This window comes from Salvelinus sp. IW2-2015, linkage group LG33 (genome assembly GCF_002910315.2).
Source record: "Salvelinus sp. IW2-2015 linkage group LG33, ASM291031v2, whole genome shotgun sequence".
Lineage (NCBI taxonomy): Eukaryota > Metazoa > Chordata > Actinopteri > Salmoniformes > Salmonidae > Salvelinus > Salvelinus sp. IW2-2015.
The window spans coordinates 20,998,879-21,016,914 of NC_036872.1; the positions used below are offsets into that span (position 1 = coordinate 20,998,879).

An 18,036-nucleotide genomic window follows, 5' to 3' on the forward strand; every position below is an offset into this window, starting at 1 on the left:
CTCTCTTCTAACTCAAATAGATGTTCATCATGACTCTATGTAATGTAATAGACATTGGGAACATGTTGATTTTCAGTGGAAATTAACAGTATCACCTATTTAAAGATCTAAGCAAGGTAGAATCCTCAGCCCACACCTCTCACGAAAACTACTGTCTCTGCAGCTCCACTCATTTTGGAATTGATTATGTGTGGACTGAGGTCACTTCCTCCAGTTTGTCCCAGAAAAAGACCACCTATTGTGAGAAGGGGAGGGGTGAGGGTGGTTGTGTCACGTTCCTGACCTGTTTTCTGTTAGTTTTATGTGTTAGTTGGTCAGGACGTGAGTTTGGGTGGGCATTCTATGTTGTGTGTTTCTATGTTGGTTTAGGGTTGCCTGGTATGGCTCTTAATTAGAGGCAGGTGTTTTGCGTTCCTCTAATTAAGAGTCATATTTAGGTAGGTTGTTTCACTGTGTTCGTGGTGGGTGGTTGTCTCCTGTGTCAGTGTTTGTCGCACCATACGGGACTGTTCGGTTTGTGTTGTACATCGTCATTTTATGTGTAGGCTATTTTCCCTGTTCGTGCGTTCTCGGGTTTAATGTAAGTTCGTCGTTCAGGTCTGTCTACTCCGTTTGTTGTTTTGTTAGTTTATAGTGAAGTTCGTGTTTTCGTCTTGTCTTTAATAAATATTATGTGTTCACAACCCGCTGCGCCTTGGTTCCCTCAATACTCCTCCTTTTCGGTTGAAGAGGAGGAGGACCACCGTTACAGGTTGTCTGACAGGGGCCGACTATCCATCCATTTTTTTCGTTCTGGGACATCTCCAAGTCCATAATACTGGGGTGTGAAAACTCATGAGCTGCACTAGAATGGTGTACCGTTTTCACACAAACCCACTGAATGGAAAATTGTACCCAGATAAGCATGAGCGATGGTGGTATGGAGCACTTAGGGCTGTAAGGCAAGCACATTGGCCTACCCATGGACAGTGGCTACCTGTCATTCAGGGCAGGTGGGGCATGCCTGTTTTGCATGTTATTTTGGCATTAATACATGTCACATATCAGTGTGTAAACAATATAAAAAAGTTAATAAAGCTGCATACAAACATAGTCTCTTTTCTGCTTTCTTGAGTAAGGCAGCTCCAAAACGCAGGTGTTTCAGCCTAGCTCAGTGCTTTCTGTGGTGGTGGGGCAGCCAGCGGAAAATATGAAGTGTAGGGGTTGATAATGTTCTCTAGTTGTGCTGTTATTGGATCAGTGTTCTGTCAGTCATGGGGACAATACGTTACCACCAAATCTAAGGGTAGAGCTCGAAAATTCAAGCCCCTTGGGTGCTGCCATAGAGTTACATTAGAAGTGCCCATCCAATAAGGCTCAAGGTCATTGGCCACAGATAAAATGTAAAATCATGTTATATCTACAGCAGCTTTGATTGGACTGATCATGTCGACATCATACTTTGAAAATCTTAGCTAGGAATCTAGTTGTCTTTATCATGAATCTAGTTAACAATCTGCTTGCAAATCCTTTTTAATTATTGTCATATGAAGAGAAATAATGAAGAGAAATTATAGATAAAACGTATTGGTGCTCATCGGCCATTGGACATTACACAACATGTTGGAAAACGCAAATTCAACAATGAGTGATTTTGAAGGAATCAGTGGCTAACTGCAAGCATTGCAAAGCAATCACTAGCCTGCTATTCAGTGGAATGGGTGTGTAGTCCCAAGTCTGGGTTTAAGGGTCTATTTTATAAACTTAAAAGGATAAACATTCAACATTGGCCATGGTGTCAATCCAGCATGAGTTCTGCCATGCTCAAAACAACTGGAAACTCAGAACTAGGAAATCTGATTTGAGTGAGTTCAAGACAACTGGGAACGATCTCCTACTGGGAAAATACGTTTTGAACGGTCATCCAACTCGGAATTCCAAGTCAGGAACTTGGGCTTCTTTCTAGAGCTCCGACCTGAAGATCTCTGACGTCATCATGATTGGACCTTTTTCAGAGTTCCCAGTTGTCTTGAAAATATAATAAATCCAGAGAATGACTTTGATGACAAAGTTTGATGACAAAATTTGCCCACGAAGAACCACCACCCCACCTTCCTGTTCAAGTGAGCACAGCACAACAAGGTGAGTTCAAAAATGTATTGTATGCTGTTGCATAAATGATGTAACATGCCAGGGAGATGTGTATACTGTAGCTAAGAAAGTAATAATAAGTGTATGTTGTGTAATAAGCTGTTAGTAGCCCATGCATGAAAAAAAGTAAATAATAGTTTGCCCCACCAAGATTTACATGCCAAAATCGCCACTGCCCATGACATCATATTTATAAACAAATTCTTTGGGTGTTCCATAACACAACTGTTAATCTGATTCATTGAGTGTGTGTGGTGATGGATATGTCTGTAGGGTATAGTGGTGCTTCTCTTACCCCGGTCTGGCTCTGGGATGCGGGCGCTGGCTGGGGCCGGGGGTCCAGGGGGTCCAGGAGGTCCAAGAAGCCCAGGTAGACCCCTCTCTCCTGGGAGACCTGATGGACCTTTGGGTCCTGGGGGAGGGGAGATACACCACACTGTTTCACTGAGGGACAGCATTGGCATGACAACAATGGAAAGGGTAGGAAAAAACTTAATGACAAAAGCAAGAATCAGCATTGGGACAGCATTCAAATCAAATCAAGCTTCAGGATAAAAAACTAAGAATACCAATAAAAACTGAAGCAAAGCTAAAAAGGTGTGTTTTAAGATGTCTTTTGAATACGTCCACAGTTTCGGCCCCCTCAGGTTCTCTGGCAGGCTATTCCAGAGGTTGTGGCATAATATCTACAGTGTCACGACTTCCGCCAAAGTCGGTACCTCTCCTTGTTCGGGCGGCGTTCGGCAGTCTACGTCACCGGCCTTCTAGCCATCGCCGATCCACTTTTCATTTTCCATTTGTTTTGTCTTTGTCTTACACACCTGATTTCAATTTTCCAATTACTTGTTCATTATTTAACCCTCTGTTCCCCCATGTTTGTTTGTGAGTAATTGTTTATTGTATTGCGGTCCGTATTTGTGGCCTTGTATTTATACAACGTGTATTGTGATATTATTGAGTAAAATTGCTTTCATTACTCTTATCTGCTGGCCTGCGCCTGACTCATCTCACCAGCTACACACAGACGCTTTACATACAGGCTGTCTCTCCATGCCTCTTGGTCCTAGGCTTCAGGATAGTTAAAAGACCAGTGCCAGAGGACCCGAGGGACCTACTGGGTACATAACTTAAAAGCATGTCTGACATGTATTGGGGTGCACAATCGTGGATTGATTTAAAAACCAATAAAATAATGTTAAATATATTGTAAAACTCACAGGCAGCCAGTGCAGAGACCTTAAAACCAGTGTAATGTGTGCTCTCCGTCTGGTCTTGGTCAGTGCTCGTGCTACAGAATTCTGTATGTTTTGCAGTTGACCAATGGCTTTCTTGGGTAGACTAGACCGGAGAGCATTACAGTAGTCAAGCCTGCTTGTAATAAAAGTGTCACGCCCTGACCGTAGAGAGCTTTTTATGTCTCTATTGTGGTTTGGTCAGGGTGTGATTTGGGTGGGCATTCTATGTTCCTTTTTCTATGATTTGTATTTCTGTGTGTTTGGCCGGGTGTGGTTCTCAATCAAAGGCAGCTGTCTATCGTTGTCTCTGATTGAGAACCATACTTAGGTAGCTTTTTCCCACATGGTTTTTGTGGGTAGTTATTTTCTGTTTAGCTGTTTTGTTTGCCTGACAGAACTGTTCGCTTTCGTTCTCCTGRTMGTTGTTTTTGTTCGATTGTTTTTTTGGATTAAATCATGAACACTTTAAACGCTGCACCTTGGTCCACTCTTCCTTCAGCCCACGAGAAGCGTGACAAAAAGCATGGATGAGCTCTCTGTATCAGCCTGAGAGAGAAATGGCCGCACCTTGGCAATTTTCCTCAGGTGGTAAAAAGCAATTTTGGTCACGTGTGATTCAAAATTGAGTTCAGAATCTAAAACAACACCTAGGTTTTTTACCTGGTGTTTTATCTTTATTGCCCGTGAATTAAAATGTGCAGCCAGATTTTCTCTCAGTGCTTTGGCTCCAACAATAAGTACCCCCATCATGTCTTGATTTAGCTGGAGGAGGTTGTGAGCCATCCAAGTATTTAAATCACTAATACAGTCTAATCATTTATCCGTGGAGTTAAAATTCTCTGGTGACACAGAAATGTAAAGTTTTGTATCGTCTGCATAGTAGTGAAAATCAKTGCTGATCGGTTTCACCTGTCTTTGTGCTTGTCTCCACCCACCTCCCATTATCCCCTGAGCATTTATACCTGTGTTCTCTGTTTGTCTGTTGCCAGTTCGTCTTGACTTGTCAGGTCTTACCAGCATGCTTTCCCGGTTTCCCATTTCTCAAGTGTTTGTTTCCTAGTTTTCCCAATTCTGACCATTTTGCCTGCCCTGACCCCGAGCCTYCCTGCTGTCTTGTACCTGCCTGACTCTGACCTGATTACGAACCTCTGCCTGTCCTCGACCTGCCTTTTCCCCGTGTTATAATAAATGATTGAGAACTGTACTATCCACATCCTTTGTCTGCATCTGGGTCATATCCTGAGTCGTGATATGCTGTGCTTTCTTACAAGGCTGCCAAGGGTTAACATATATAAACTGAGCAGTACCGCACCCAAAATCGGAACCTTGTGGAACGCCACATGTGATATGCATTTTCTCTGKGTTATCTTCACCAAGGGTTACAAAAAAACTCTTGACCGGTTAAATAGGTTCTAAACCAATTTAGAGCTGGACCAGAGGCCAACCCACCTCTCCAGTCTGTCCAGAAGGACATCATGGTCAACAGTGTCGAATGCAGCACTTAAYTCCAAGAGTAWAAGGACAGAGAGCTGTTTGCATCTGTGTTGGCTCTTAGATAATTTACCACTTTAACTAAGGCTGTGCTGTGGTGGGCACAAAAACCACAAAAAACAGATTGGAATTTAAAAAGAAAATTCAGTTGGCACTTAAAAAATTATTTAGCTGTATGAAAACCAATTTCTCCAGAATTTTGCTWAAGAATGGAAGGTATTTTGGCCGAAAATTGCTAAGAGCRMAAGAATCTAGATTACTTTTCCTCAGAAGTTTCTTTAGTTTTTAGTGCAGTGGGGAAAGTGCCCGGTGACCGGAGAGAAACTTTTATTCTCTTTTGGTATATCATTAGATTTTTCATTGAGTATTTTCATCATTTCAAAGGGCACCAGATAGGTGAACCTATGATGAAGAGGTTTCACCCTGTGTTGCCTTTCCTGGCATGCCGCACAATGGCAGGGGAGCGCTGGTGAACCTAGACAAATTGATAGGGTACAGGGATGTATAGATGTATAGTAGAGAATTTGAAGGGAGGGAGAATGGGGGAGAGAYAGAGTGAGCGATGCATGGTGTATTAGGTTTCCGTGCTTGATGGTTAACATCAGCAGGCAAGGAGAGGAGAGAGCGGGCTGAGCGACTGACTGCTGTTCAGCTTTAATTAACAGGCTCTTAATGGCTGTGCGGGAGCTCAAAGGAGGACCTGGGAAAACTCAAATAAACACTATTAAACGTTGGAGCATATTAGCGGCACTGGTGCGCAATAAAATAAATGCTGCCTGCGTCTGCATGAGCCGGAGTGTGAGAGCGCTCACTGTTGTGTGTGTGTGCATTACCAGTCCCAACAAGCCAGCTCGTGAAAGTGTTTCTCTCTCCCTCCCACATCGGTTTCTCCTTTTGTTGAAAAAAGGTGAGAAAGAAAAGCTGAGATGTGACTAGTCCCTGTGGCCCAGCTGGATTGGCCTGCTCCATTCACAAACCCAAACAAAGTGCCTCACCTCACCTCCCCACCACAGCAACATCTGACCTCATTGTTTGCACTTTCCTGAGGTAATGCTGTGCTCAACATGACCCCCCCCTCACACACGCACGCACGCACGCACGCACGCACGCACGCACGCACGCACGCACGCACGCACGCACGCACGCACGCACGCACGCACACACACACACACACACACACACACACACACACACACACACACACACACACACACACACACACACACACACACACACACACACACACACACACACACACCATCTCTTTGTCCTGTGAACCTGAATAATGCTCTGGAGGGTGATGCAACTGACAACAGCTATCATTGATTGTATTATCAACTATGAGTAACTTGGCATAGGAGAGGGTCATTTGTAATGTGTTGTTACAGCTCTAATTGGATTTGACACCTCATTGATTCATTTTCACTTTGCTTTGGTAAACATTGCAGCAAAGACTGGCTGTGTTGTGGTTCTGCACATACTCAATTCCACCTGAAGGACCATGACCCATGGTCAGCAGCACAGTGGCACAGCTGGGTAGTCAAAGTGGCTCCATCTCCAGAGTCTGTGTGTTAGCATGACGTTAGGGCAAACTAGGCTCTATTTTTCCAGCAGGATAATGGGGCCCTGGAGCAGCTGTGGGCTCCAGTGTCAAGGTGTGAGTAAAAGTGTGTGTGTGCATATGTGCGTTTGGTGCGTGCGTGCGTGCGTGCGTGTGTGTGTGTGTGTTTGGGTGCCTGTGTGCGTGCATGCGTGTAAAGGAATCGTAGTTCTTCTGTACAGGAAACACATGTCCTGTCTTTGCGCTGATTCAGGGAAAAACAACCCAAAATACATCAGTGCACGGCTCCACACACCCCAACCCTAACTCCAACCTCACACTGCTTCCCTCCRTGCGGAAGTCCCTGTGTGACAACAGTCTCCCCTTGACTCTTTATGAATCTGTCTTAACCACTTTTACACAACTGCTGAGTTCATTCATTTCCCTTCCTCCTAAACTCTTGCTACCAAACATGCTCTCATAAGGCTCAGGGTTTCAGTAACATCAAACACATTTTTGTCAATGTTATCATTTCTAGTATGTGCAATGTACAGGACGAATTCAGCATATAGGGGAGAAAATAGTTTGTAATAGAAACCCTATGCACATAATATAACAGAGATAGCAAAAACCACGCAACAGTAAACACGTCGTCCCCCACCACTGATGCAGCTTGTGACTAACACATTTCTGTGAATTACTACAGCTCCCGCCTTGGGCCAATCAGTGCAATTTTGTAAATGCCGGATCTCTATGGCAAGACACATCATTCACCCAAGTTTGGTCAAAATCAGCCCAGTGCTGTCTGAGATATCGCGTGTGACTATRGTACGAACGAATGTACGTACYGATGGAGACAGATCCACAGTTCCCTCCCCGATTTCATCGTGGGGGACAACAATAACACCGCAGACATATGGAGACATAAGGAGACAGGACTTGTACACATAGCTCATGTTCATTTCAGATTGGATTCACATGGTGTTTCTCAAAAAGTGGGTTTGTAGTTTAACTTTTGCTCTACATCTCATTTCTACCAAGCAGCAGCAGCAGTAGCAGCAGGCAGAGAGCAGGGGTCATATGTCCCTCAGAGAGGGAGGGGTACACTGTCTGCTTGTTCCATACAGAGAGGAACCAGAACCACAGCCACCAGCTCCAACATTCTACATTTACATTTGAGTAATTTAGCAGACGCTCTTATCGAGAGCAACTTACAGGAGCACATGCATGAGAAACTTATATTACTATGTATTTTATTGTCATTAAACTCATAACTGCTCAGGAATGCCTAGGGATTTCTTGTTTTCGGACTGTTATTTATTATTTGTCCATAACCATTTACCCTCGAATATAAGCAACAGATTTATGCTTGTCTTTATGTTGCTGAACGAATCGACTCTGGTTGGTCAGCAGGCAGGAACAACAGCGAGTATTGCGAGCCATAGGGGAGTTTTGTGTAGTCTGAAGATAAATATTTTTTGGCGGGCTGCTGGAAACCATGCTGAATCAGCGAACTTTGTATTTAGTAAGTCTTATGGTTGAAAAGTGTAAGTTATCACCATGTTGTCCGCAGAGGAACTGCTGTGTTTTTTATGGACTACACATGGCTTTGTGGAATGGCCGAGTGGTTTCACAGAAAGACAAACACTCTGATGCAGGATGTCATGATGCAATTTGTTGAGATAGATCTGAGTGACTTTTCCATAATTGTTTCAGGCCTTAAGTCAACAGGTAGTGACATACACTCCAGGTTCTTGTCTGCCCTGGCCTAGTGTGAGTACTGTCATAGTTGTCTTAGAGATAATGGGTTAAGTGGGTGGGTACGTATACAATTCCCCTGTCCCTACACTGATCTTCACCATCTTTACCACAAGCGTATTTATTGACAAACAGTGTCAATGTCTTGTAACACAAGAAGCATTTGTTTGACATCGGTGCACCCTGCTTAATCAACTGTAAATCTGGAATTATCTGTTATTCATGAAACAAACATCTACTGAGTACAGTCTGTTATTATCATATTTCAGCCAAAAGGAATGACTGTCACACAMTTGGAGGCTTACACAATTTTACAGTGAAATCAGTGGTTGTTATAAATCATACACTCTGTCATTGTCTAGTTACAGAAAGTATCTTACCCACTGGTCCTGGGGTCCCAGAAGGGCCTCTCACCCCAGCCTCACCCCTGGGGCCACTGGGGCCCGGCAGTCCCCGAGACCCGAGCTTCCCTGAACAAAGACACTAGTAACCATTGAGCCATACTGATACAGTCACAAAATATAGCTTGTGTTACAAAGCAATGACTGACTTGACACCTCAAACCTACCATCTTGTCCAGGGGTACCGTCTCTGCCTCTATCGCCCTGTGGACCTGTGTGTTTGGGAAGAAATAGACAGGCGTCAGAGAGCAGACAAGGGCCCAAGGAAAGAGGGAGAGAAAGGGGGCGTCCATTGCCTTGTGTGGAAAAATGGACTAGACGTTGAGTGATTCTTGAGGTGAAGGGTTACCAGATGGAGGTGGCAGAGCAGCTGAGCCGTGCACTGGATTAGATAGACTCGCTGAAAGACTAAGCACTGAGATGTTAATTAGGGCCACAGAGGTGCCAGAGAGGAACAAACCCCTTAGCTAGTCATGGGAGACTAAAACCCAAGAGTCCCACACAGGGCAGCAGATTCTGCYAAATTAAAGCTCCTATTGAAACTCAAAACGTACAGTACCAGTCCAAAGTTTGGACACACCTACTCATTCAAGGGTTTTTCATTTGTTTTTACTATTTTCTACATTGTAGAATAATAGTGAAGACATCAAAACTATGAAATAACACATATGGAATCATGTAGTAACCAAAAAAGCATTAACCAAATCAAAATATATTTTCTATTTGAGATTCTTCAAAGTAGCCACCCTTTGCCTTGATGACAGCTTTGCACACTCTTGGCATTCCCTCAACCAGCTACATGAGGTAGTCACCTGGAATGCGTTTCAAGGGGTGCRTTGTTAAAAGTTCATTTGTGGAATTTCTTTCCTTCTTAATGCGTTTGAGGCTATCAGTTATGTTGTGACAAGGTAGGGGGGTATACAGAAGATAGACCTATCTGGTAAAAGACCAAGTCCATATTAAGGCAAGAACAACTCAAATAAGCAAAGASAAACGACTTTGAAAGTTTCTTCAAATCAAATCAACTCAAATTTTKTTGGTCACATACACATGGTTAGCAGATGTTAATGCGAATGTAGCGAAATGCTTGTGCCTCTAGTTCCGACAGTGTAAGTAATCTAACAATTTCCCAACAACTACCTAATACACTCAAATCTAAAGGGGTGAATGAGAATATATACATATAAATATATGGATGGGAGATGGCCGAGCGGCATAGGCAAGGTGCAATAGAGTATATACATATCATATGAGTAATGTAAGATATGTAAACATTATTAAAGTGGCATTATTTAAAGTGGCATTGTTCAAAGTAACTAGTGGGATGGTAACGGTGTGAACAGGCAGTGGCTCGGGTGGTTGTTGTCCTTTATGATCTTTTTTGCCTTCTTGTGACATAGGGTGCTGTAGGTGTCATGGAGGGCAGGTAGTTTGCCCCCGGTGATGTGTTGCACAGACCGCATCACCRTCTGGAGAGCCTTGCGGTTGAGGGCAGTGCAGTTGCCGTGCCAGGCTGTGATACAGCCCGACAGGATGCTCTCGATTGTGCATCTGTAAAAGTTTGTCAGGGTTTTGGGTGACAAGCCACATTTCTTCAGCCTCCTGAGGTTGAAGAGACGCTGTTGCGCCTTCTTCACCACACTGTCTGTGTGGGTGGACCATTTCAGWTTGTCTGTGATGTGTACGCCAAGGAACTTAAAACTGTCCACCATCTCCACTGCTGTCGCTTCGATGTGGCTAYGGGGGTGCTCCCTCTGCTGTTTCCTGAAGTCCACGATCATCTCCTTTCTTTTGTTGACGTTGAGCAAGAGGTTGTTTTCCTGACACCCCACTCCGAGTGCCCTCACCTCCTCCCTGTAGGCTGTCTCGTCGTTGTTGGTAATCAAGTCCACTACTGTTGTGTCATCTGCAAACTTGATGATTGAGTTGGAGGCGTGCATGGCCACGCAGTCGTGGGTGAACAGGGAGTACAGGAGGGTGCGGAGCACGCACCCTTGTGGGGCTCCAGTGTTGAGGGTCAGCGAAGTGGAGATGTTGTTTCCTACCTTCACCACCTAGGGGTGGCCAGTCAGAAAGTCCAGGACCCAATTGCACAGGGCGAGGTTGAGACCCAGGGTCTCCAGCTTGAGGATGAGCTTGGAGGGTACTATGGTGTTGAATGCTGAGCTGTATTCAATGAACAGCATTCTTACATAGGTATTCCTCTTGTCCAGATGGGATAGGGCAGTGTGCAGTGTGATGGCGATTGCATTGTCTGTGGACCTGTTGGGGCGGTATGCAAACTGAAGTGGATCTAGGGTGGCCAGTAAGGTGGAGGTGATATGATCTTTGATTAGTCTCTCAAAGCACTTCATGATGACAGAAGGGAGTGCTACGGGGCGGTAGTCATTTAGTTCAGTTATCTTTGCCTTCTTGGGTACAGGAACAATGGTGGCCATCTTGAAGCATTTGGGGACAGCAGACTGGGATAGGGAGCGATTGAATATGTCCTTAAACACACCAGCCAGCTGGTCTGCGCATGCTCTCAGGACACGGCTAAGGAAGTCGTCTGGGCCAGCAGCCTTGCAAGAGTTAACATGTTTAAATGTTTTACTCACGTCAGCCACAGAGAAGGAGAAGGGGGGGGGGTCCTTGTTAGCGGGCCGCGACGGTGGCACTGTTATCCTCAAAGTGGGCAAAGAAGGTGTTAAGTTTATCTGGAAGCGTGACATCGGTGTCCGTGACGTGGCTGGTTTTCTTTTTGTAGTCCGTGATTTCCTGTAGACCCTGCCACATACGTCTCATGTCTGAGCCGTTGAATTGCAACTCCACTTTGTCCCTGTACCSACATTTCAATTGTTTGATTGCCTTGCGGAGGGAATAACTATACTGTTTATATTCAGCCATATTCCCAGACCTCTTTCCATGGTTAAATGCGGTGGTTCGCGCTTTCAGTTTTGCGCAAATGCCACCATCCATCCACGGATTCTGGTTAGGGTAGGTTAAATAGTCACATTGGGTACAACATCTCCAATGCGTTTCTTTATAAACTCACTCACCGAGTCAGTGTATAGATCGATGTTGTTCTCTGAGTCTGACCGGAACATATCCCAGTCCGCGTGATCAAAACAATTTTGAAGCGTGGATTCCGATTGGTCAGACCAGCGTTGAATGGTTCTAGTCACTGGTACATCCTGTTTGAGTTTCTGCCTAGAAGACGGTTGGATTCTCTTGGGAGGTAATATGGCCGGCATTTGATTGTAAGGAATTCTAGGTCCGGTGAGCAGAAGGACTTGAGTTCCTGTATGTTGTTATGATTACACCATGAGTCGTTAATCATGAAGCATATACCTCCGCCCTTCCTCTTCCCAGAAAGGTGTTTATCTCTGTCAGCGCGATGCATGGAGAAGCCCAGTGACTGAACCGATTCCGACAACATATCCTGAGAGAGCCATGTTTCCGTGAAACAGAATTTGACAATCTCTGATGTCTCTCTGGAAGGCAACCTTTGCTCAAATTTCATCTATCTTGTTGTCAAGAGACTGGACATTGGTGAGTAGTATACTCGGGAGCGGTAGGCGATGTGCACGTCTACGGAGCCTGATCAGGAGGCCGCTCCGTCTGCCCCTTCTGCGGTGCCGTTGTTTTGGGTCGGCTTCTGGGATTAGATCCATTGTCCTGGGTGGTGTTCCAAACAGAGGATCCACTTCGGGAAAGTCGTGTTCCTTGTCGTAATGTTGGTAAGTTGACGTCGCTCTTATATCCAATAGTTCCTCCCGGCTGTATGTAGTAAGACTTAAGATTTCCTGGGGTAACAATGTAAGAAATAGTACATAAAAAAACAAAATACTGCATAGTTTCCTAAGGACTCGAAGCGAGTCGACCATCTCTGTCGGCGCCATATTGCTAAAAAAAAAGTTGRAAAATGCATCAAGCTCTATGATGAAACTGGCTCTCATGAGGACTGCCACAGGAAAGGAATACCCAGAGTTACCTCTGCTGCAGAGGATAAGTTCATTAGAAATTGCAGCCCAAATAAATGCTTCACAGAGTTCAAGTAACAGACACATCTCAAKATCAACTTTTCAGAGGAGACTGTGTGAATCAGGTCTTCATGGTCGAGTTGCTGCAAAGAAACCACTACTAAAGGGCTCCCAAGTGGCGCAGTGGTCTAAGGCACTGCATCACAGTGCAAGAGGCAACACTACAGTCCCTTGGTTGAATCCAGGCCGTATCACATCCGGCCGTGATTGGGAGTCCTATAGGGCGGTGCACAAGTGGCCCAGCGTTGTCCGGCAGGGGGAGGCCGTCATTGTAAATGAACTGGCTTGCCTAGTTAAATAAAGGTTAAATATATACCAAAAATAAAGGACACTAAGAAGAAGAGACTTGCTTGGGCCAAGAAACACGAGAAATGGACATTAGACCGGTGGAAATCTGTCTGATGAGTCCCAATTTGAGATTTTTGGTTCCAACCGCTGTGTCTTTGTGAGACGCAGAATAGGTGAACGAATAATCTCTGCATGTGTGGTTCCCTCTGTGAAGCATAGAGGAGGATGTGTGATGGTGTGGGGGTGCTTTGCTAGTGACACTGTCAGTGATTAACTTAGATTTCAAGGCACACTTAACCAGCATGGCTACCACAGTATTCTGCAGCGAGACGCCATCCCATCTGGTTTGTGCTTAGTGGGWCTGTCATTTGTTTTTCAACACGACAATGACCCAACACATCTCCAGGCTGTGTAAGGGCTATTTGACCAAGAAGGAGAGTGATGGAGTGCTGCATCAGATGACTTGGCCTCCACAATCACCTGACCTCAACCCAATTGAGATGGTTTGGGATGAGTTTGGACRGCAGAGTGAAGGAAAAGCAGCCAACAAGTGCTCAGCATATGTGGGATTTCCTTCAAGACTGTTGGAAAAGCATTCCAGGTGAAGCTGGTTTAGAGAATGCCAAGAGTGTGCAAAGCTGTCATCAAGGTTAAGGGTGGCTACTGAAGAATCTCAAATAGAAAATATATGTTGATTTTTTAACACTATTTTGGTTACTACATGATTTCATATCTGTTATTTCATAGTTTTGATGTCTTCACTATGATTCTATAATGTAGAAATTATAAAATAAAGAAAAACCAAACTTTTGACTGCTACTGTATACACAGAACAGKTAATTTCTCTCTCTCTCAAAACTACTAAGACTGACCCACAAACATTGTCTGTGTGGCAGGACAAACATAATGGTGCATTTACATTCRTCTACAGGCCTCAGAAGGCCAGTGGTGATCTTAACCTGAGAGAGCCTTTGGCTAAAACAGATTTGAATGTAATTGGGTGGAAGTTGATACACTATTGAAAAGCCTTTTGAAAGTGCACCAGCAGAACACTCTATCTTTCTAGCTGCAGCCAACGCTGGGCTGAGCTCCAGGGAAGGAGAGGGCTTTCATGCCCTGAAGTGTTCACTTTCCACACAACAGAACCCTGAAAGAGAGCAGCGCAGTGTGTGTGTGTGTGTGTGTGTGTGTGTGTGTGTGTGTGTGTGTGTGTGTGTGTGTGGTTTGTGTGTGTGTGTGTGTGTGTGTGTGTGTGTGTGTTGTGTGTGTGTGTGTGTGTGTGTGTGTGTGTGTGTGTGTGTGTGTGTGTGTGTGTGTGTGGTGTGTGTGATGTGCCCTGTGTTAGTGTGGACAGAAGAAATATGATATGGGGGAGGAGAGCAGGTTGAGATGCAATGGAGAACGAAGAGAGCCGTGCAGAGTGATTTTCTAAGAAATTATCAAACATAACCTGCTTCACTCAAATCAGTAGGAATACATGGCTGTTCCTAAAACCTGCCCATACATGTGCATAGGAGACTTGTACGTACCTACYGGTCCCTGCTCGCCAGGGGCTCCTTTGGTTTGTGGAGCCCCTGTCTGTGAGGAAGACTCCGGTGCCGTTCCTTCTTCACCCTGTAGGTGGCGGTGAGAAGTGGAGGCAGGAGAGGACAGCACTTGGACCTATTGGATAAAGTAAGAAAGAGAGAAATTTGAAGAGATGTTTTAATTTAAATTTTCATTAGGATCCCCATTATCCAACACCAGTGCCGACAGCTAGTCTTACTGGGGTCCGAAACATAACGAAAAAGACAGATAATACAGATAAAATACTTTACAATTTATTGTAGTGTGCATGTGTGTTTTCATCTATCAGAGAAATGCCAATGCCTTTCAAATGGACTCAAACACTGGTGTTCATGATCAGAGACTGTAGCCTCTCGCTGCAGCACAGTTTTCAGTAGAAGAGTCCATGACTGTACCTTTTCCTCCAGTGAGCTGAGTCTGTCTGTCAGTGCTGTGAATCGACTACAGTTGAGGCAATCTGGAGAACAGACAAAGAAAAAAATACTATACGTGGACAAGTATCGATATCTGCAAAAAGCACTTCCAAAAATGTACTTCAGTGAATATGAGAAACATGGGGCCTGAGTGTTAAAGCAAAACATTGTAAAGGAGATAAATTGGATCCCAGGTGTTCTGAGTCTGATGATATTTAAAAGAGAAATATGGTTACAGGTGTCATAGTACTGTATGAGAGAGTGTTAGGGTCCTGGTTCTTACTGGTGGAGAGCTGCTCCCCTGTTCCTGCTTCTGTGCGGGCAGAGGCAGGAGGTCGGCGGAGAGTGGACGGCTTCCTCACCGCCTCCTGAGCCACCAGCTGGTTTCCTGACTCTGCAGCGGAAGATGAAGGGGAGGATGAAGAGGAGTCAGTTCCGTAGACCACACAGTGAGTTCATACAGTCGTCATTCCGTTATGATGCAGTAAGTCAGTCATTCAAATGGCCCTTATAAGCAGTGGGGCTTCCAGACAACAGTACAATCAGTCCACATCAACAAGAAAATACCAACCCTCCCTCAAAGTATTTTCACTCAATTTCAGAATGCTCAGTGGTGTCAATATTCCCTTGTCAATTCAGTATTCTTTTTTTATTCCATTATTTTTATTCACATGATTTGGCATTCTGATTATGATGAAGCACAGTGGCAGGCTAGTTGGACTGCATGAGAGTTCTGCTCTGAAAGCCCTGGGCAAAAACTATCTAGTGTCCTGTGACTGCAAGGAAGTGTCCTGTGACTGCAAGGAACGCGTCCTACATCATAGCTCCATCCTCCATCGGATTGGGTCTGCGACGGACCAGATGATGGAGAGAATGGACCAATGGGAGAGGAGTGGTCCGGCTCCAGCGCACTTCGTCTTGCCCCCCCGAGGGAGTACGATGGAGCGGCGGCTGAATGCCAGGGGTTTCTACTCCAGCTCGAGTTGTACCTGGCCACCGTGAGGCCGACTCCCTCGGGGGAGGAGAGTGTGAGCATCCTCCCCCGAGAGAGCTTGACCTGCCTGACGGGTCAAGCTCTGGAGTGGGCCAACGCCATCTGGAATGGCCCAGACTCGGCGAGGGAGCACTATTCCACCTTAGGCAGGAGACGAGGAGCGCACAGGACTTTGCGTTGGAGTTCCGGACCTTGGCCGCTGGGGCCGGGTGGAACGACAGGGCCCTGATGGACCACTACCGGTGCAGCCTCCGGGAGGACGTCCGCAGGGAGCTAGCGTGTGGGGACGCCACTCTCTCCCTCGACGAACTTATAGACATGTCAATCCGGCTGGACAATCTGCTAGCTGCCCGCGGGCGTTCAGAAAGAGTCCTGTCAGTTCCACCTCCTAGCCCTCCCGCTCCCATTCCTTTGGAGTTAGGGGGGGCCGCTTCGAGGGGTACCGGAGGAGGAGGCTCCTCCTGCACCAGCTGTGGTCGGAGAGGACACACGGCCGACCGGTGCTGGAGGAGCCCGTCTGGGAGTCGAGAGGGCAGGCAGAACACTTCTCGGTCACCCCAGGTGAGTCAGCATCAAACTCACCCAGAGCCCCCTGTTGGTCACATGTTTGTATACATTTTTTCCCTTGATTTTTCTCCCTCTTCCCAGCATAAGGCGCTAGTCGATTCAGGCGCAGRTGGGAACTTTATGGATCGCGGACTCGCCCTCAAGCTGGGAATTCCACTGGTGCCGATAGATCCCCCCTTCCCCGTGCACTCCTTAGATAGCCGGCCATTAGGGTCAGGGCTGGTCAGGGAGGCCACGGTTCCACTGGACATGGTAATGCAGGGGGATCAATCATAGGGAGCGGATTAGTCTCTTCCTTATCGATTCACCTGTGTTTCTAGGTGCTGGGGGTTCCCTGGCTGGCCAGTCACAATCCCAGTATTTCGTGGAGACAGGGGGTTCTCCAGGGGTGGTCAGAGGAGTGTTCAGGTAGGTGTATGGGAGTTTCCATCGGTGCCACGTCGGTGGAGAGTCCAGACCAGGTTTCCACTGTGCGCATTGATTATAGAGTTCTCAATTCCATCACAGTGGGGTTTAGTTACCCGCTACCTCTCATCGCTACGGCGGTGGAATCATTTCTTGGAGCGCGGTTTTTCACGAAACTGAACCTCAGGAGCGCGTATAATCTGGTGCGTATTCGGGAGGGAGACGAGTGGAAAACCGCGTTTAGTACCACATCGGACCATTATGAGTACCTCGTCATACCGTATGGGTTAAAGAATGCTCCAGCCGTCTTTCAATCCTTTGTAGACGAGATTCTCAGGGACCTGCACGGGCAGGGCGTGGTCGTATATATCGATGATATCCTGATCTATTCCGCCACACGCGCCGCGCATGTGTCTCTGGTGCGCAAGGTGCTTGGTAGACTGCTGGAGCATCTATACGTCAAGGTTGAGAAGTGTGTGTTCTCCAAACGAGCCATCTCCTTCCTGGGTTATCGCATTTCCACCTCGGGGGTGGTGATGGAGTGTGACCGCGTTAAGGCCGTGCGTAATTGGCCGACTCCAACCACGGTGAAGGAGGTGCAGCGGTTTTTAGGGTTTGCCAATTACTACCGGAGGTTTATCCGGGGTTTTGGCCAGGTAGCGGCCCCCATTACCTCACTGCTGAAGGGGGGGCCGGTGCGTTTACGGTGGTCGGCAGAGGCTGACAGAGCCTTCAATCGGTTGAAGGCGCTGTTCACTGATGCGCCCGTGTTGGCGCACCCGGACCCCTCTTTAGCGTTCATAGTGGAGGTGGACGCGTCCGCAGCTGGGGTGGGTGCCGTGCTATCACAGTGCTCGGGGACGCCACCAAAACTCCACCCCTGCGCTTTCTTTTCGAAGAAGCTTGGTCCGGCGGAGCGTAACTATGATGTGGGGGACCGAGAGTTGTTAGCTGTGGTAAAGGCCCTGAAGGTGTGGAGACACTGGCTTGAGGGGGCTAAGCACCCTTTTCTCATCTGGACTGACCACCGGAATCTGGAGTATATCCGGGCAGCTAGGAGACTGAATACGCATCAGGCAAGGTGGGCCATGTTCTTCACCCGATTTAGGTTCACCATCTCGTATAGACCAGGTTCCCTGAACACGAAGGCCGACGCGCTGTCCCGTCTCTATGACACGGAGGATCGGGCAGTCAGCAGGGGGTACTGTCACGACTCCTACCAAAGG

The 18,036-nt window shown here is 46.4% G+C and overlaps 1 protein-coding gene across 3 annotated transcripts in view; it reads right to left on the minus strand.

Moving 5' to 3' along the window:
- Positions 1-18,036, minus strand: part of emid1 (EMI domain containing 1) — a 114,505-nt gene that overhangs the window by 16,273 nt on the left and 80,196 nt on the right. For all 3 annotated transcript variants that reach the window (XM_070437040.1, XM_023978481.2, XM_023978482.2), the window contains 6 exons: positions 15,128-15,238; positions 14,827-14,888; positions 14,395-14,527; positions 8,723-8,767; positions 8,535-8,624; positions 2,426-2,542 (listed from right to left, as the gene is read on the minus strand). In XM_070437040.1, coding sequence (XP_070293141.1) covers positions 2,426-2,542; positions 8,535-8,624; positions 8,723-8,767; positions 14,395-14,527; positions 14,827-14,888; positions 15,128-15,238 — 558 coding nt within the window. The remainder of the gene's footprint in view (positions 1-2,425; positions 2,543-8,534; positions 8,625-8,722; positions 8,768-14,394; positions 14,528-14,826; positions 14,889-15,127; positions 15,239-18,036) is intronic.